The sequence below is a fragment of the Letharia columbiana genome (assembly GCF_014066305.1).
Source record: "Letharia columbiana isolate WasteWater2 chromosome Unknown Sc0000007_s0, whole genome shotgun sequence".
NCBI classification, from domain to species: Eukaryota; Fungi; Ascomycota; class Lecanoromycetes; order Lecanorales; family Parmeliaceae; genus Letharia; species Letharia columbiana.
The window spans coordinates 1,153,367-1,174,256 of NW_023501043.1; the positions used below are offsets into that span (position 1 = coordinate 1,153,367).

Here is a 20,890-nt window from a genome sequence, read left to right on the forward strand (position 1 = left end):
CTGTTGTGTCACTGCTGCTGCTGACTGTCTCCGCAATGTTCTCCGTACTGCATTGCTCCTTCTCTTATAGAATATCAGACTGAGTGGCTGAGTGAGTGGCTGGCTGAGTGGCTGGCTGAGTGGATTGCTGAGCTGATAGGGTAGGTAGTGCTGACTGAGCGGCTGGCTGAGTAGGCCTAGATCGAGCTTCCAATGCTTCTAGTCTTATACACATGAATCTCATCATTTCTATCATTTGTGTCATTTATTTCTGAAGCGAGGCGAGTGGGGTATTGTCTGGTTGACTGGCTGGCTGTTTCCTTAGGGTAGGATAATTTTTTGCTTTGTTTAAATTGTCAGGACTAGCATAGGTACGATACCAGTATGGGTGAGGTAGAACGAGGATAATAAGGCTACCGAACTATGTATGTGGGAAGGAGGCATGATATGGTAGGGGATGCCTCCGCCAAGGCCCGCTAGCCATAGGGCTGAGTGGTGTGTCAAGGGTACGCTCGTAACACTACTCCCCCCTCTCAAAGAGCCATGGCCCCCATGGCTGATAGACCGGAGATCCACGCCCATTGCTTGCCCTGTGTCTCCAAACATCCATAGTCCGTGTAGGCCTCGACCGGAGACGATTTGCAGAGGTGTACGTGGTATTGTCCTGCAGAGATCCTGGAGATATTGGCCATATCTTGCCTGCGTGCCAGCAAGATTCCCCAAGTTCTTCTCCTTGCCATAGTCCTTCGGTAGAATTGAAGAAAATCCAACGCATGCATGTGTCTTAATCACCTCCAACACCCGTTGGCAGCCTGGCCTGGGAGCTTCACTGTAGATTTGCCCTGTGTCTCCCATGCTCTTGCCATCAAAAATCCATCCTCCGTTCCATCTCCTTTGCCTTGACTCATAGCCATCTTGCTCCGTAGTGCTATCTATTGCATCCATCCGCCTTGTAAGCCTACCGCTTCGACTGCCGGTACCCCGTAGGCCTACCCGTCCTAAGCTGCCATAGCGAGTACTCAGCAGCCAATGACCTGACTGACATGGACCACTTCCGTAAACTCATGCACTCGTCGATTCGTAGGGTCTGGTAGGGAGGTAGGGAAAGAATCGAATGTGTTGAATGCCATTTGGTAGCAGGCTTCACTATGTGTGTTGTCGACATGCTCAGTGAAGAGGTCGAATCGTAGTCGTTTGCCGGTTCCCGTCGCCATTGTAGCAGGCTCACTATGATGTTGCCGACATGCTCAGTAAAGAGGTCATACGTTTGCTGCCCTTGTAGCAGGCTCACTGTGTGTGTGGAGGTGTTTGTTTGTTATGTAGGTCGTCGTATGTAAGGTAGGGCTGGCCGCGGTGTGTAGGTGATCGGCGATGCGGAGGGAGGTATCTTGGTGTTGATGTAGGTGGATTTGAGTCGGAATTCATGATGTGTTGAATGTAGGTAATAACGGAGTGGAGCGGAGAAGGATTTCTTGTATTCGATGTAGGGGACTCGTTTTTTGATGGATTGGGCTACCGTTGATGATGTAAGTTGTTTGATGTAGGTTCTTTCGAATGATGTAGGTATTTGATGATTTGAATGTGTGGTGGGGCTTCTGTATGGTAGAAATACCCAGCGTTTTCTTTATCAGGCTCGGTCGCTTGCTCCGAGCAGAAAGTGAAAACCCGTCAATTCTCTTCGCCGGGGGGTGTACGAAGGAGCCTTATTATAATGTCAGGACCAGCATAGGTGCGATACCAGTATGGGTGAGGTAGAACGAGGATAATAAGGCTACCGAACTATGTAGGTAGGAAGGAGGCATGATATAGTAGGAGATGCCTCCGCCAAGGCCCGCTAGCCATAGGGCTGAGGGCTGAGTGGTGTGTCAAGGGTACGCTCGTAACAATATACGTTATTCACAAATGAAATAACCTTTTTGTTTTCTATTAAAATTTTGAGATTTCTTTTTTAAAACATGAAGGGTAGTTTACGCTGTCCAATGCTGAAAGAGTTATAAAATTCGGTCTTATAATTATTAAGAAGTAGCTAGTTTCATGAGGAAACGCGAAATACTAGGAAATGCGAAATTTTTAAATCCGATAAATCCGACTTAGATGGCTACTACTATCATGGCTATCACTACCACTCATTCAAATGGTCTACTACTATAGTCTACTATAATGGCCAATGCTACGGTACCATAGTCGCCGCCTATAGGCCTAGCATAGTAGGTGTCCCTGCCCTACAATATCAGAAAAGCTTGGTAAAGCAGCCAGCTCAGCTCTCGCTGCTAACACCTTACTCAAGACTATCAACAACGATCTTATCAAGATAGATGAACGAAAAAAGCATAAGATTAAGCGTGGACAAGCACACTGGGGCGAAGCACAGATCATGAATCTTGATGTTGTCCAGCAGCGAAAGGATCAATTCGCTGCAAAGCAGTTTGAACAGCAATTTCGAAGCATGTGTCACCTCGGACCAGCTATTTTTGAAGACACAAAGAGAGGTAGAAGTCCAGTCAAAAAAAAGGCTACTGCACCTCCTACACCAGGCCTATTAAGATCACTGTCCTTCGCTGTACCGGAGGCTCCCCGTAGGCTCCCCCGCAGGCTTCACCGCAGCAACAATAGCAAGGTGGAAGAGATGGAAGCGGTGGTAAAGGTGGAAGCGGTGAATGAGGTAGACGAGGTGGATAAGGTAGACGAGGTGGACGAGGTAGACGAGGTGGAAGAGATAAGGTAGTAGAAGAAGAGGTAGTAGAAGAAGAGGTAGAAGAAGAAGAGATACGATTTTTACGAAGTAATAGATCGATAAGGTTTAAAAAACGATAAATTAGTTTTTCGATATAGAAGCCTTAATAGTAAGAAAGAACTAGAATTTTTTATCTTTATTATGCGGTGTTGTCATATAATTTTAATAAGAAGTAGACATTTAAGTATTAAATCGAATTTATCGATTTTAAAAATTTCGCATTTTCTAGTATTTCGCGTTTTCTTATAAAACTAACTAAGGAGCTTAAATATCGCTTATTAAAGTTCGCTTATTAAAGATCGCTTATTAAATTTACTCGATAGCTCTAATTAAAAAAAATGATTATGAATTTAATTTATAGACCTTTACTCGTAATATTATGAAATAATAAATTATAATGATTAAGTTTTAGAGATTGCAAATTCTAGTGAATACGAGTAGCGTTTTTAAGTTATTTAAGTATATAATTCTTTCTTTCTTTTACTCTACGGCCAACCGTCCTTTAGCAATAACCCTTCTATATTCGACCGTTTACCTCGTCTTTCACCTTATCTTTCTCCTCATTATTCTTCTCTTTCTTTAGATATATTGGATAGCGTGGGCTAGTAAGAGTAGGATAGAGACTAAGTTACGGGCATTAGGCGAAACCTTAATCTTATTATATTATATTACCTCTAAATAAGTCTCGTATATAAAGATCTGTTAATAAGTCGATTAGGGCGTGTTTCTGGCATAGTTCGACCGTCTAACGCGTAACGTACAGGGAGTGTAATTATAGAGCATCGCCGTCGTTATATTCCATATCTAATTTTTCTCATCTAGCCTTAGACACCGAGGTTCTACCCGATTTCTGAAAGGTGACGATGGAGACAAAGCCGGAGAATTACATACGACGGTCGCTCTATCGTTTTTTCTTATCTAGGGCACTTAGATAGTCAAATTCATATTCTACGCGGACCTCCTACTTTCTACTCATGAAATCACTCATGAAGCTACTTCTACCCTCTCTTCTAACCCTTTTATTTAGTCACTTTCTTATCTATTAATTAACCCTCCGACTAACTTATTTCTTCGAGTTCTCGCTTAGGAGGTTAGTAAGGTAGCTTAATGCGGTAGAGCTTCTTAATAACTTCTTTATAGGCTTTTATAGCTTGTTTATATATAGTATAGCTACTTTACTTAGTAGGGCTATATCTTTCTACTTTATAAAATAATTAATAACTTCTATTTATTAGAAAGACTTATCTTTAAATCTAAAAGAGGGTATACATGTAGTTTAAGAAGATGTATATCTATCGAAACTTATTGAAAAAGATGTAAATGAGATAGATATATTAAGGTCGGTAGGGGGTTTTTTATAATAATCTATATAGGCTAGTTAGATAATAAGAATATTATAAGTATTATTTATAAATAAAGATTTATTACACGATTTAACGTATCTACTCTTAAATCCTCTTAAAGAATCTTTTCCTATCAATTATTTTTCAATCTCATGATATCGTGATTTAAGATTCCTTCCGGGAGTCTTCTGAGAAAGCGAGTCTTCTATAATTATTTCCGTAAATACGAATACTAAGCCTCGTTTTCGGGATCTGGCTACTGTAAATTATATTCACGCTTTTTAATTTCTGACTTTAGATTTAAGCGATTTAGCTAAAGTTCTCGTAGGGGTAATATTCTCGAGGTCTTACGGGGGGTGATGGGGGGTGATGGAATGTAATGAAACGGGGTGTGATGGGATGGGGTGTGATGGGATGGGGTGTGATGGGATGGGGTGTAGGCTGTAAAGTAGTATTACGTTAAAGTGTAAAATACGGCTTAGTCATTAGTGGTAGAACTGAGAAGATCTCCTGATTTAGGGATATCCTAAGCGAAAATTCTTCTAATTTTTAAAAACACTCCTAGAATCTCTGTAAAATACGATATTATTTTACACTATAGCTACTTATTGGAAAGCTAGCTTTCTTCCTATCGACAAGTTTTGAAAAGTACTGCCAAGATCTGAATCGAGAAAGCCAGGTACCTATTCGGGAAGTAACTAAATTTCTTGGCTACGAACATCAAATTTTGTTAGTAATCTCAACTTTATCTCCGTCTCTCTCCATTTCTTCTCCAAAAGAATTCTGTCTCTACAAATTATATCTCAGTTAACTCTTTTCGATTATAGTACCTCTTCTTCTGCTGCCATACGTACTGCGAATCGTCATCAAAAAAAGCGTCAACAACAGGAAAATAAGCATGCCCTCTCGCAATTACGCTCCCAAAATCAGCTACAATTCCAGAGAAATCAACAAAATCCAGCCCTCTCGCAATTACGCTCCCAAAATCAGCTACAATTTTAGAGAAATCAATAAAATCCATGCCAACGTCGAGATTCCACACTCTACAACAAAACAATACGCTGTCAACCTCAGCCTGCAACACCTCATAGACCTCCTCAATACACATTCGAAGGCTTTAACAAATCATCTACTAGAATTCTCCCCAATCCTCCTCATCGATACGATAATCTCCAATTTCGCTGTCAAGATCCTACATAACGTTCAACCTTTGACGTATAGGATTTACATCGAGATCACAGTCTTCCCACTTAACAAGACTACGATACTTATTATCCGGAGAATTCTATTCGTATTCAATAAGCAGAGCGAGATAAAGAGCTTCGGGGTACGGTAGAATAGCTGGAAGATACTCGGATTCTCTACGAACACAATACTGTTCTAAAGCTATATAACGATATTATCGATATCGTTACTACGAGTGAAGATAAGGACGACGAGGACGACGACTACGAGGATAAGGACGACGAGGACGACGACTACGAGGATAAGGACGACGAGGACAACGACGACGTATATTACGAGCAGTTACTTAACGCTCTCGACGATATATACTCTTAAATATAAAACGAGTCTCGCTTAGCCTTCTTAGAACGATTAGCATTTAATCGTAACATATATATCTACTCGACAATATCTACTATAATTCGATACGGTGATCATAAGGCTATAAAGAGTCTTATATATTCTAAGATTAACCGACGATATAATCTATTTCTTAGATATCGTTATAGGAACGATCCGGAGAATCAATCAAATGCAGTACCGTAAACATGTTTAATTGTAGCGATGTTCTCAGTGTTCCCACAATGCTTGGCTAGCTTTTCACTACTGGGTAGCCCGCGCCCCAGCACATATTACCCTAAGCCTTGTTAATGCGGGTCGAAATATTCCCCGCCTACAATTTTGCTAACACTCTCCAGGTATGATTAGTAAAACCCCCCTGCCGACCTTAAAGTACGATTAGTTCAATGCTCGGCTAATCTTCGGTTCAATTGACCGAAATTAGCGTGTCTGAAACTCTTGGCGTAGATTTCTAGCCATTTTCAGCAGATAGCTACAGCAAGTCGATACCAAATATATCCAGCCAGCTCGATCCGAGGACATGGCCCGACGTGCGAAGAGAAGAGATCCATCCAGTACGGTGAACTCGAAGACAAGACTAGACGAACGGTCTTTGGAGTAAGATGAATCTAAGCCGTACCTCGAGCAATTTCTGATGGATTTACTGACTTTCCTAGCACTGTAGGCGAGCGCGAACTCATTCCTAATCTTATCTCTGAGCTGCCATACGACATTCTGAAAATGATCTACCACTTGGTCCTAAAGGAGGAGCATGGGGTGCTGCTCCTTCGCTTCAAGAACCATACACTTTCGACTGCATACACTCTCGGCCCAGTTGCCCCGGACGACACGAAGGACGCTGACATGGAGGAACTATTTGAGGACGAGGAGCGTTGGTATGGAAGCGTCAACCTGAATGGAATGCAGCGTGATGTCTACAATTTCAGGAATGTGGGATTCTGCATGGTGTCGAGGGCAATCTACAACACGGCGATCTGCTATTTTTTTAGCATGAACTTCTTTCGGTGCTTGGACTTCGACGACCTGGAGAATTTCTTACAAGATGTCAGACATGTTCACATGATCAACAAGATCCAGGTCGTTTGGAAAGGTGGTTATACAGGTGGCATAAAGGCGATTACGAAGGGAATCCGCGCATTACAGAACAGGGCCACGGGGCTGAAGGAGTTGCATCTTATCGTTGGTAAAAAGGTTAGTGAGGCTATGCTCACCCAGGAGGCGTGGCGATTGATATGCGAAATGGCTCGGCAGAAGAAATGGCAGGTGCACTTGGATGGCGAGGCGGGGTGTTTGCTCAAGGCGCGTCAGCAGCTAGAGGATAAGGGCCAAAAGACAACCTCTCCAGAATAGATGGCTAGATTACATAAAGCGGGCAGTGACGGGAAGATAATACAGAGTAGTGCCACGCTCGATCTTGTTATTAGTTTATAACCTGGCTGTAGGAAGCATGGATAGTTGCAAAGTGCGAACCCTAACCGGATTGCTGTGCTTTAAACCTCCGTCCTGAAAGGTACCTAATGTGGATATCTGAAGCGGTTGAAAAGCCTACGACACATCAGTGAGGGTGCACGTGTATGTCATAGAAAGACGCTACATTGGCGCCGCCGAAGTTGCCCTTCCCCTAGCAGCATGCGTTGAACATCCGCTTCCCACACGTAAGGCTCGTCAGCAACCTCCACCGGACGAAGATGCCGGTAGCCTACATAGTGTCAGCGCCGAGCTACAGTGTCCTTCGAATCAGCTTACCGCAACCGGCCTGCCGGACACCAACACCGTTGTAGTTGGATAAAAACCCTAGTGAAGCATCCGAGATCGTAGTAGCTGTCACGGCTGTTTTTGTTGCAATTTTCACGGGCAGGTATTTGAACATTCGTTGTCGGAGACCAAAGTATCTCTTCAGTGTGGCTTCTAGAACGACGGCATCAGAATAGCCATCCGATATCAGCATCGTAGTAGGTAGCGAAAGAATTACCAAGGACTTCCTCCAGCACGAAGGCGGGTACCGAAGAACTTGCGGGTCAGACTGTCAAACGTCTGAATACACTGAGAAATGCCCCATTGATGGTGGAAGAGACCTAGTACAATGAATCCACCTGTTAAAGCCGTCAGCGACAATCATTTCATGAACCGAGACAGCTCACCGGAACTTGTCCCAAAAGCAAGGTCGAACAGGTCTCGGATCGGATAGTTGGGCCCGACGATGTTTTACAGGATTCTCAAAAATTCAAGTAGCACGAATCCGCGGATTCCACCCCCATCAATACTCAATATTCGCACGCCGGCCGTGGGCGGCTTCGAAGCAAACGTAAGCCACCCAGAGAAGCAGAGCAGGCAACTCTCAAGCTCATACGTATACTCCGACTCCCAATACTGGGCGACCAAAGATCCTAACACACATCTCACACGCGCTATAGCCACAGCTCAAGACATATTCTGGTTCTCGCCGGAGGCAAGGCAGACATATTTGATTGCTCTGGAGTTCGGCCCACGAGATTTCTATACTGCCAAAGTTGCCGCGCTAGATGTTGTCCGCCGTGCTACCAGTATTTGAACACAGAGGATTGATCTACTAGCCTATCCCGGATGGCCTGATTATAATATGGCACCATAGATTGTTCCTTAGATAAGACGACAAGGGATTTGACGCAGAAGGGTTTGTAGATTTCATCGTAAACGAGTTCGGGATCAGATACTTTTTTAGTCAGTGCCACGGAAAACGTTGGTCTTCGATGTGCAAGGAGATATTATGTCACGTCATACCATACTCAGGGCGGTTTTTAATCTTTGGACACTTATCCTATTCTAGGTAGCCTCATAATTTCGGACTTGCCTCGGCTTAAGTCCAGTAAACAAACAATCTAAACAAACAATTATTGTGAGCTACACACACCAACTTATCTTCGGACAATCCCCCTCCGACAGTTCCCCGTCCACACTAATGCAGCCTCCCGCGCACGATCTACATTAAGCTTTCAACTCTCGAGTCAGATAAGAGATCGCCTCAGCTCTATCTATAAATTTCTTATTAGTATATATATGTCAGGGCGTAATCGCTCGACAATCTACAGCGGGGGTATAGCAGGCTCTTATAGAGCCAAATAGGGCGTATCGGCCATGAAGCGCGATACCCCCGATCCTTTTGGCCTTATGGCCTAGTGGTAGCCGAACCATCCTCACAATATAATAGAATAAGATAGAGCTGAGCTATAAAACCTTGAATTTGTATATATAGTTAATTATAAATTCGGGTTCGCTACGCTCTTTGATTAGACCGGCTAAGTCAGCCCGATAGCCCTCTCGAGCTTTCTTATTAAAAAATTAGATGTACGTTATTAACACATAGAATAACTTTTTTATTTTCTATTAAAATTTTAAGATTTTTTTTTAAATTATAAAATGAAATATGAGCTTTCAGATAAAAAAATAGTTTCTAAATTTAGTCTCATAATTGTTAAAGCGTAAGGAATTTAAATATCGCTTATCAAAGTTCGCTCGATGGTCGGACAGCTCTAATTAGGTATACATTATTTGATTTTAGAATAACATTTTTATTTTCTATTAAAATTTTGAGATATCTTTTTTAAATTATAGAACGAAATAAATATAGGCTTTTAAATGAAAAAAGAGTTTTCTAAATTTAGTCTTATAAATATTTAATAATAGAGGATTTAAATATCGCTTATTAAAAATTTATTTACTTTATTAAGAATACTCTTTTATATAAGCTTAGATAGTCGAGTAGTTATAACGAGTAAAGGTCTATGAATTAAATTCATAATTTTTTTTTTTGATTAGGGCTATCGAGTAAATAGGTGAGCGATCTTTGGTGAGCGAACTTTGGTGGGCTGTTCGGCTGTCGAGCGAACTTTGGTGAGCGATATTTGAATTCCTTGCGCTTTAATAATTATAAGACTAAATTTAAGAATTCTTTTTTTATCTGAAAGCTCACAATTTATTCTATAATTTAAAAAAAAAATCTCAAAATTTTAATAGAAAATAAAAAGGTTATTCTAAAATCAAATAATGTGTACCTATTTTTTGGTTAGGGCTGTCCGACTACATTTTTTTGATAGTTGCGAACGCTAATTTATTTACCCGCGATAACTTAGCCGGTCTAATCAAAGAGCGTAGTAACCCTAAATTTATAATTAGCTACATATACAAATTCAAGGTTTTCAAGCTTAGCCCTACCTTATTCTGTTATATATACTAATATTCGGATCTATTTCGCTCCGTTCTCGATTCGAATTCATGAATCTCCCTCGCTAAAATATAAAAATCGTAAAATCGTAAAATCGTAAAATTGTAAAATTATAAAATTATAAAATTATAAAATTCGTAAAATTCGTAAAATTAAAAATTATAATAATTAATATAAAAGAACTATTACTAATATTAAAATTAACTTCTTATTAATTAAATTTAAATTAATTTAAAGTTAATTAATTCTTTAAAAACTTATTATTTATATAACTTCTCTTTTTTCTATTAAAAGCTTTTAATTTTCTTTTAAGTTATAGAACGTAATTTATACTTTTAAATAATTTAAGAATTATTAAATTTAATATTATAATTCTAAATAAATATTAAATTAAAAAAATTCACTCTTCGAGAGTCGAATTCAGTCTCGAAATTAGATTTAAGAATTAATTACTTTTTATGAATTTAATTTATAAGCCTAAACTTATTTTATATAATTTAGTTGTTTTTTAATAATTATAATATAATATTTATTATAAATCGAGTTTTTTATATTAACTTCGTAAATATAAGTAAAAGAATTATCTTAATATTAATTACGAGTAAAGGTCTATAAATTAAATTCATAATTTTTTTTTTAATTAGGGCTGTCGAGTAAATTTAATAAGCGATCTTTAATGAGCGATATTTAAATTCCTTACGCTATAATATTTACTAGACTAAATTTAAGAATTCCTTTTTATTTAAAAGCCTACAGTTCGTTCTATAATTAAAAAATAGAATTAACAAATTATAATAGAAAATAAAGATGTTATTCTAAAATTAAATAATATGCATCTGTTTTTTAATTAGAGCTGTCGAGCGAGTAAGCGAACTTTAATAAGCGATATTTGAGATTCTTATTCTTTAATAACTATAAGATCAAATTTTAAAGTTTTTACGTTATTGAAAAGCGCAATCTTCGCTCTATAATTTAAAAAAATAATCTTAAAATTTTAATAGAAAATAGTAAAGTTATTAAAGGGTTAAAAGTAGAATAAGAGATTTTAATGATTACGAATACTAATTTATTTATTCGCGATAACTTAGCCGATCTAGCTAAAAGGCGTAATAACCTCGAATTAATAATTAGCTATATATATAAATTTAAGATTTTCTAATTTAACTCTATCTTATTCTTTTATATATATTAATATAAAGATTAATACTATATTCGATATAAGAATAATCTAATATTATTAACGAGTTAATCTTTTATTTACGTTAGTAGAATAAGTATTAGATTTTCGAGTTAAAGCGTCTACTTTAATATTCTTCTTATTTTCTTATAAGACGAGTAAAGGCCTATAAATTAAATTTATAATTATTTTTTTAATTAGAACTATCGAGTAAATAGGTGAGCGAACTTTAGTAAGCGAACTTTAATAAGCGATATTTAAATTCCTTACGCTTTAATAATTATAAGACTAAATTTAAAAAAAATTATTTTTTTATAAGCCTATATTTCGTTCTATAATTTAAAAAAAAAATCTTAAAATTTTAATAGAAAATAAAAAAGTTATTCTAAAATTAAATAATGTATATCTATTTTTTGATTAGAGCTATCCGGCTGCCGAGCGAACTTTAATAAGCGATATTTGATATTCCTTACGCTTTAATAAATATAAGACTGAATTTGAAAATCCTTTTTTTATCTGAAAGCCCACATTTCGTTCTATAATTTAAAAAAATAATCTTAAGATTTTAATAGAAAATAGTAAAGTTATTAAAGGGTTAAAAGTAGAGTAAGAGATTTTAATAGTTACGGACGCTAATTTATTTACTCGCGGTAACTTAGTCGATCTAGCTAAAAGACGTAATAACCTCGAATTAATAATTAACTATATATATAAATTTAAGATTTTCAAGCTTAATTCTATCTTATTCTTTTATATATACTAATTATTTGAAAATTAAAATTACATAGAATATTTAAATATCGAGCCTATTATCGAATAAGCTTCTTATCTTTTATAAAGAGTTTAAAAGTTTAATTATTAATAAAGACTTAAATAAATAATTAATTTAAAATAATTTAAAATATATATACTCGAAGTAGTAAATAATAGCGAGTAATTTTTTACTATAAATATAATAGTTATATCTAATAAGAAATATAATCTTATTATAGAAAGCTATTAAATAAAAAACTCTTTTATTAAATTATTAAAATAGAATATCTTTTTTATATAGTAAATTACTTTTATTATAAGAATAATCTATTATTTTAAGATAAAGTACTTTAAGATTAATACTATTATAATTTACTATTTAAGATTTTCGAATAATTTAATATAGATCTTATTTTATAGAAATTAAATATTCTTTTTAATAAGATTTATTAACGTTTTTACTATTTAAAAAAACTTATTAATAAAATTTTAATAAAATTTATTAAAATTTATTAAGTCTTAAATATTTTTTAAATTAATAAATATAGTCTAGTTAATAATTAATATAATCGTTTTAAGATTTATTTATAAATATAATTTATATTATAACTTCTAAGAATACGATCTTCTCGATATTAAATTTGTATTTCTTAATCTCTATTTATAATGTTACTTTTCTTAAATAAGTAAGAGTCGTAGCTATATTAACGATATTTCTTTTATATTTAATTATAAATTAGAATATAGCGTAAATAATTAATTTCTCATATATATTATTCTAATTATTTAATTATAATAGATATTTTATTAATTAATTAATAGATTATTTCGATAAATATATATTATTATAATTAAAGAGTTGAAAATATTATTAAAAAAACTTTATATTAAATATAATAAATCGCTTAACGTAGTAATTTATTCTATAAAAATATATATTTAATAAAATAAAATATTTAACTAATAGTAATTAATCTTTTAATTAAAAATTAAGAATCTATTTATAATCTATTAAAGATCTATCGAAAATCTATTAAAGATTTAAACTCTTAAAGTTAAGATTACTTATTTCTTATATAATAAATTAAATATATTTAATACTAATTTATATATAAATATATCTTATATATTAATTATTATTATAACTTATAAAATAGATTATATAAGTAAAAGTAATATTTAATTAGAGATATTTATTATAAACGTATTCTTAATATACTATTTAATTCTATAATCTAATATCTTAGCGAAGATATCTTCTACTATATTATATCTTCTTTCTATTTATATAATTCGATAGCTGAGATATCCTTGTGGCTGCGATAGCTCCAATAGCTGAAATCACTGAGACATCCCCACGGCTGCGGTAGCCCAAGTAGCTGAAGTAACTGGGACGTCTCTATATCTGCGATAGTTCAAATAGCTAAAATGGCTGTCGGGACAAGATATCGGACGGTCTCAATTCGTCCAAATATGCATCGTTCGGTAGGTGACCCTTGTCTGCAGAGGTTCAATTGGCTGTGATCGACGCAGTAGATCCTTCTCTTGTGTGCTTATTGCAGTTATGTATCATAATGTGATATTGCCTAGGCACGCGGAGATAGCAGGTCAAATTGTAGTGTCGTTCTCCGCCTGCTGAGTGGTGATTTGACGTGGGATTGTGGAGAGCATATGACGTGGGATCAGGGCTGGCAATGGTGGACCAACTAACTGGTCCACTACCAGTGGAACCGTTAGTTTCTCGTAGTTGATGGTGTAGTTTGGGGTCTACCGGTTGATAGTTGGTGTAGTTCTGACCGCAAAACCAACTGGTTCAACTGATAGTGGAGTAGTTTATAATAATCTTTTTAAAAAGTCGGTTTTTTGAGTTAAAAGAGCTAATAGGCCAACATTTATAGGGCTGAGATAGGGCTGATAGGGCTGATAGGGCTTAACACTTGATATAGGTATTATCCCCCCCCCCCACTGAGCGATATTTTAGCTTTTATTACAACTGCTCCACTATCAGTGCACTGATAGTGGAGTAGTTGGTTTTCAATATATGGTAGTTGGTGCAGTTTCGATTTCCAAATCTAGTAGTTAGTGCAGTTTGCCCTCCAAAACCAACTATTTCCACCGTTGCCAGCCCTGCGTGGGATTTTGGAGAGCTGAGCCGTATTCTTGATGATGGTGGCCTTATTGTCGCTTGGTCTCTCCGCAGTGTTCTCCGCATTTGCCTGCTGCGGTGGTCCCTCCTCTTGCTTAACTGAGTGCTCTGGCTAAGTGGCTGACTGAGTGGATAACTGAGTGGATTAATGTGAGACTGTGGAGAGTAGACTTGTTGTATCACTGCTGCTGCTGACTATCTCCGCAATGTTCTCCGCATTTGCCTGCTGCAGTGGTTCCTCCTCTTACTGAGTATCGGGCTGATGTGAGATCGTGGAGAGCAGGTCTGTTGTGTCACTGCTGCTGCTGACTGTCTCCGCAATTCTCTCCGTAGTGCATTATTCCTCCTCTTGCAGAATATCAGACTGAGTGACTGGCTAAGTAGCTGACTAAGTAGATTGGTGTGAGACCGTGGAGAGCAGATCTGTTGTGTCACTGCTGCTGCTGAACTGTCTCCGCAATATTCTTTCAATTTTGTATGTCTAAATAAGCAGTTACGCTAACGCCGTATAGGGCAACTTTGCAATTAAATTACTATTTTATAATATAAAATAGTGATTTAATTTATAGGTGATCGACGAGGCTAATAACTACTTTATATGGTTAGCCTATTAGATTATTACCCTTTTCGTTTTGAATTATTCTTTTAAATCACATTGCTAAACCTGTCTACTATCTCCGTAATATTCTCTCAATTTTATATGTCTAAATAAGCAGTTACGCTAACGCCGTATAGGGTAACTTTGCAATTAAATTACTATTTCATAATATAAAATAGTAATTTAGTTTATGAGTGATCGACGAGGCTAATAACTACTCTATATGGTTAGCCTATTGAATTATTACCCTTTTCGTTCTGAATCATTCTTTTGAATCACTTTGCTAAACCTTCCTATAGTAACTCCTCCTCTTATTCCTTCTCTTATAGAGTATTAGACTGAGTGGCTAGCTGAGTAGCTAACTAAGTGAATGACTGAGTGGCTGACTGAGTGACTGGCTGAGTGGCTGACTGAGTGACTGACTGAGTGGCTTGCTGACGAAACTCATTACGTAGTTGATCCATTCCAGTCCTTAGCATACCCATTTCAGTTCTTATTATGCCTTGAAATAGAGCCATTATACTCTAAAGCTGATCGTTTGAGATGTCGGGGATAAGTGAGCTGAAAGTAGACATAGTGATGGCCTATTGAAAGGTTTACTTGCTTATGTGCTTGTTTTACGTGTAGTGACTCTGCGTAACGAGCTAAGTTGCTGATAGGTGAGCGATATAAGTATTGAGGTAGATAGAGGCGTAGCGTGACTGGCTAGTACTATAAATGAGCGGAAATAAATTAATAGACTTCTATTAAGTAATCTTTAGGTGTTGCTATTATTTATTAAGAAATAGTTCTTAATATTATAATATTAATATAGCGTAAAGTTATTAATTATCTATGTAATCTATAGAGTAGATATATATATAATGTCAAGCCTACGCTAGTAGCCCTATAAGTATCTCTAAGATATCTTATAATAAACTCGTAGTAATATAATATAACTTATACTTTTTTTAAATATTAAATTCTATTCTTAAAATATTAAAATATTAAAATTTAAAGTATAAAGATTATATAATATATATAATTTTAATTTTCTTCTATAAAATATTATAGAGTAATCGTTTATATAGAGTCTATTATTAATAATTTATTTATTATTATTATTAAAATTCATTTATTATTTTTATTAAAATTAATTATTATTTTTATTAAATTATATTATACGAGTTTAGACCTATAAATTAAATTTATAATTTTTTTTTAAATTAAAGCTATCGAGTAAATTTAATAAGCGATATTTAAATTCTTTATCTTTAAATAATTATAAGACTAAATTTTAAAATTCTTAAATATTAAAATACCTAAGTTACGATCTATAATTCTTTAAAAAAATCGAAAGATTTTAATAGAAAATAAAAAAGCTATTCTAAAATTAAATAATATATATCTATTTTTTAATTAGAGCTATCGACTATCGAGTAAATTTAATAAGCGAACTTTAATAAGTTATATTTAAATTTCTTATCTTTAAATATTTATAAGATTAAATTTTAAAATTTTTCGAAACTGAGAAGCGTAAGTCGCGCTCTATAATTAAAAAAAAAATTAAATTTTAATAGAAAATAAAAAAGTTATTCTATATGTAAATAATATATATCTATTTTTTTAATAAGAGAGGCGCGAAAGAACTAGCGGGCTAACTTAGTCGATCTAATTAAAGAGTATAATAATTCTAAATTTATAATTAACTATATATACAAATTCAAGATTTTATAGCTTAGCTCTATCTTATTCTTTTATATATACTAATTATTACGCTATGTAACGAGAGTCGAGATCGAGATAGAATTTCGAGGCGGGGTTTCGAGCTAGCTCGAAACCTCGACCCTACTTCGATCTAAGAGCGAGATTTCGAGGTATATTCTATTATCTCGATAAACTCTAAGTATCTCTAAGTAATCTCTCTAAATTTTAATATTATATATAGAGAACTAAGATAAGATATAATATAGAATTTAATATCGTTAAAGTATAAGATATAGATATTTAAAAAGATAATTAGAAGATATATAAGATTATATTTACGAGGTATTATAAAGACGTTATAAAAATATTACGAAGATAATAGTCTCGAGCTAATCTAATTAATAAACTTAACGAAAGTAACGAGATACTCTTATTACTCTCGTAGAAAAATCTTACTTTATCTTAATTCTATCTCGTTAAAATCTTTATTCGAAGCGAGATAATGTTAAGTATCTTCAACCTCGCTCTATCTCGTCTCGTTACGTAGCGTATATAATAATATTATCGCGTAGAGTACGTTTATAAATATCTAAAGATTATAGTTATTAGAGTTTATAAATATTATTAAATATAATTTCTTTATTTTATTTAAAGTTTTTCTTTTATTAATACTTCGTTAGATATTATATTAATTATTTATTTCGTTAATTTAAAGCGTATAAATAATATTATCTTTTTATATTCTCTTCGTATATTATTAAATTTAAGTTTTCGCTATTCTTATAAATATAATAGTTAAGATTATAGAGGTATTTTTAACGCGTTTATAGCTCGCTTAGTAGTTAATTATTATATATTCTACTTATCTTCTATCTTCTCTCGAGAAGAATATTTATTATACTTTTAAATATAATTCTAAATTCTATAACGCTCGCTTAAGTCGCTTCGATAAGTATAAAAATATTTAAATATATTAAAATAAAATCTATATTAATTAGTATAATAATTAGTATATATAATAGAATAAGATAGAATTAAGCTTAAAAATCTTGAATTTATATATATAGTCAATTATAAATTCGAGTTCGCTACGCTCTTTAATTAGTATTATCTATTTCTAGATATATCTATAAATAAAAAATACTTATTATATAAAAAAGATGTTATAGTCGAAAAGAACTATATTTTAAAATTGATTATAATTTTTAATAGAAATATTAAAGGAGCTTATAAGATAGATAGCGTAAACGATTAAAAATTTAATAATATAAAGTTATCGCTTTACTATTACTAAGTATAAAAAATAGCTTTTATAAAGAATTAAGAGATTAATAATAAAGAGTTATTAGATAGTATATTAGTAAGTCTACTATCTCTTAATTATCTTAAAAAAGATTTATAAACTCTAAAACTCTAAAGGGGAACGCTATAGATCTTAATAAGACTCTAATAATAATCGATTTAATTAAAAATAGATAATAGCCCTTTTACTATTAATTAGATTTTTTTTATTCTCTATTAATTTCGTCTATAAAGAGCGTTAATTAATACCTCTTTAATAATACTAGCTAATCCGCTATCTCTCGATAAAAAATATTATTAGAATATATAAATCTAAGCTATTATATTATTTAATAACTATAAAATTAATATTATTAATAAAAAAATTTATTCGCGATTCTTATTATATAGCTTTTTAGTATTTATATATAACTTATAAATATCTATTTTATTTAATAGTAGATATCTTTTCTAGCTAATATAATTATTTAAAAAAAATTTATCTTCTCTTATATTTATTACGAATTCTAATTTTCTTTAACGCTATAATTTATTTTTTTATCTAAACTCTAAATCTATTATAGCGTTAAAATAATTTAGATTTCGAATAAAGAGTATAATATATAATATAAGAATTAGCGTTTAATATAAGAGGAAAGAATTTATAATATAGAATTTTAAGTATCTTTTTAATTAATAGATAGCGAAATCTATTATAATCTCTTCTTTTAAGCTTTTATATCTAAATATTTATATTTTAATAATAAAAATAAAAAGCGATTTAAAACTTTACTATTATAGTTATTAGCTATTATTTAAAAAGTCTTTTCTACTCTATTATTATCTTTATTTAACTCTTATTTATTTAGCGTATAATTATAATTCTTTAATTACTATTTAGTCGAGCCTAATAAATCTAGAAAATTATTATTATTTATATTAATTTATTATACTACTAAATTTCTTTATACTATATACTTAATCTTATTAAAATAAATATATAAAGATAATAAATCGAATTTTAATTAATTAGTTTAAATAATTTTTAGTATACTTTTATTAAAGAGAGAGTAATAAATAAAAAGAGTATTTATTATAGAATTCGTCTATATATAACTATATATTTTTTTAATCTAAAAATTATAAGTTAATAATTTTATATACGCGAGAAATAATAATAGCGTATTGTATAATCGATTTTAGAAGAATAGTCTTATATCGTAAAATCTCTATATTTATATTTTTTAATTATATAATAAAATTCGTAATTATAAGAGTCGATATACGTTATTTTCGCTTATAGAGATTAATAAGCCCTTTATTAAAACTTTTAAATTATTATAAAAATAAAAAGTAATCTCTATTTATAAGATTATTTAATTATATTAAATAATCTAACTAATAGCTTCGAGTTATTATCTAATAATATACTTATCTCTTATTCTTTCTCTTTTTTTATTTATTTTAAAATTATAAGATAGATAAGATTATTTAATATTTCCTCCTCTATTAAATCTTTTTATTATAAATTTATACTCTTATTATTATTAATAGCGCTTTTTTATTTTTAATTATTTAGACTTAATTATATAGCTAATATAGATATATACTTTCTCTTTAGAATATTAAATAAAAAAATTATATATATTAATATCTAATAATACTATAATATAATCGATCTTATTATTTATAGAAGTATATATCTTTAATCTCTTATAATATCTTTTTCTACTCCTCTAAATTTATACTTTTAAATCTATCTATATTTTTAACTTTATCTCTTATAATTAATATTATATTAAGATTAATAATAAATAACTTTTATAAGCGAGCTTTAAATAAGTTATATACTTCGAAAGCTATCGTATATTAACGAGATTTAATAATATAAAAATTCTATAAGAGCTCTTCTATCGCTTTACACTTATAATTTTTAATATTAATTAAATAATTACGAGATTTTAATAGCGATAAAAATAAGAAGAATTTTATTAAAAGATTATTATCGCGAAGTATTCGCTAAAGATTATTTATATTATTTACTTCTATATATATAATTAAAATTATAAATTTAATTTTACTTTATAATAATAAAGAATCTTATCTTTTATTCTTAATAATAAATTATTTATAATTCTATTATTATTTATCTTCTTACTATATAAAATTACTATTATATTAATTTTATAGTATATATATTTATTAAATCTATAAACGATAGTATTTAAAAGATACTCTATAAGAAGAAAATGAAATATAAATTCTAAGTATTTTTCTAATTATTATAATATTATAATAAAAAAATATAAAAAAAAAAAAATAAAGAAGTAGTATATAAAAAGCTTATTATTTTTATCTTAATTCGTAGCGCTCGCGTAAAATTTAAGATAATAATTAATAATATAAAATTATAAGATTTTTAGATAAAGAAGAATAAAATAGATATAATAAAAAATTTAAAAAAGAATTTAAGTTTAAATTTAAAGAAAAGTTCGCGAGTTTAATTATACGCTAATAAGTTAATTAGTAATTAATAATTAATTCTATTAATATATATAATAAAATAAAATAAAATAAAATTTTAAATTTTAAAATTTATATATATAGCTAATTATAAATTTAGAGTTATTACGCTTGTCAGAACTAGCATAGATGCGATACTAGTATAGGTGAGGTAGATTAAGGATAATAAGGCTACCGAACTATGTAGGTGGGAAGGAGGCATGATATGGTAGGGGATGCCTCCGCCAAGGCCCGCTAGCCATAGGGCTGAGTGGTGTGTCAAGGGTACGCTCGTAACACTACCCCCCCCTCTCAAATAGCCATGGCCCCCATGGCTGGTAGACCGGAGATGCACGCCCATTGCTTGCCCTGTTTCTCCAAACATCTATAGTCCCTGCAGGCCTTGACTGGAGAAGATTTGCCGAGGTGTAGCGGTAGTAGTCGAAATCCGAGTCTTGGCGATTTTTGCCGGATCGCATTGGTCTTGACTGTACCATGCCCACATTGTCCTTTAGAGATCCTGGAGATATAGCTATATCTTGCCTGCGTACCAGCAAGATTCTCCGAGTTCTTCTCCTTGCCCAGTCTTCTTGCCATAGTCCTTCGATAGAATTGAAGAAAATCCAACGCATGCATGTGTTATGAAACCCCCTCAACACCAGTTGGCAGCCTGGCCTGGGAGCTTCACTGTAGATTTGCCCTGTGTCTCCCATACTCTTGCCATCAAAAATCCATCCTCCATTCCATCCTTTGTCTCAACGCACTTGTCGATTCGTAGGTCTGTAGGGAGGTAGGGAAAGAATTGAATGTGGTGAATGCCATTTGGTAGCAGGCTCACTATGTGTGTTGCCGACATGCTCAGTGAAGAGGTCGAATCGTAGTCGTTTCGGGGCTGTTCCCGTCGCC

General features: G+C 32.7%; 4 protein-coding genes across 4 annotated transcripts; all 4 read left to right on the plus strand.

The window, feature by feature from the left end:
- Positions 1 to 2,353: 2,353 nt before the first annotated feature.
- HO173_003339 (uncharacterized protein) lies at positions 2,354 to 2,704 on the plus strand (the record flags this gene model as incomplete). Its single annotated transcript, XM_037305266.1, has 1 exon — positions 2,354 to 2,704. The coding sequence occupies one exon, from the start codon at positions 2,354 to 2,356 to the stop codon at positions 2,702 to 2,704; it is 351 nt and encodes a 116-aa protein (XP_037168131.1).
- Positions 2,705 to 4,954: 2,250 nt separating this feature from the next.
- HO173_003340 (uncharacterized protein) lies at positions 4,955 to 5,392 on the plus strand (the record flags this gene model as incomplete). The annotated part of the gene is made up of 1 exon (XM_037305267.1): positions 4,955 to 5,392. The coding sequence occupies one exon, from the start codon at positions 4,955 to 4,957 to the stop codon at positions 5,390 to 5,392; it is 438 nt and encodes a 145-aa protein (XP_037168132.1).
- A 968-nt stretch (positions 5,393 to 6,360) lies between these two features.
- On the plus strand, positions 6,361 to 6,990 carry HO173_003341 (uncharacterized protein; the record flags this gene model as incomplete). The annotated part of the gene is made up of 1 exon (XM_037305268.1): positions 6,361 to 6,990. The coding sequence occupies one exon, from the start codon at positions 6,361 to 6,363 to the stop codon at positions 6,988 to 6,990; it is 630 nt and encodes a 209-aa protein (XP_037168133.1).
- Positions 6,991 to 7,840: 850 nt separating this feature from the next.
- HO173_003342 (uncharacterized protein) lies at positions 7,841 to 8,191 on the plus strand (the record flags this gene model as incomplete). The annotated part of the gene is made up of 1 exon (XM_037305269.1): positions 7,841 to 8,191. One exon carries the CDS (start codon positions 7,841 to 7,843, stop codon positions 8,189 to 8,191), a length of 351 nt encoding a protein of 116 aa, XP_037168134.1.
- Positions 8,192 to 20,890: the final 12,699 nt, after the last annotated feature.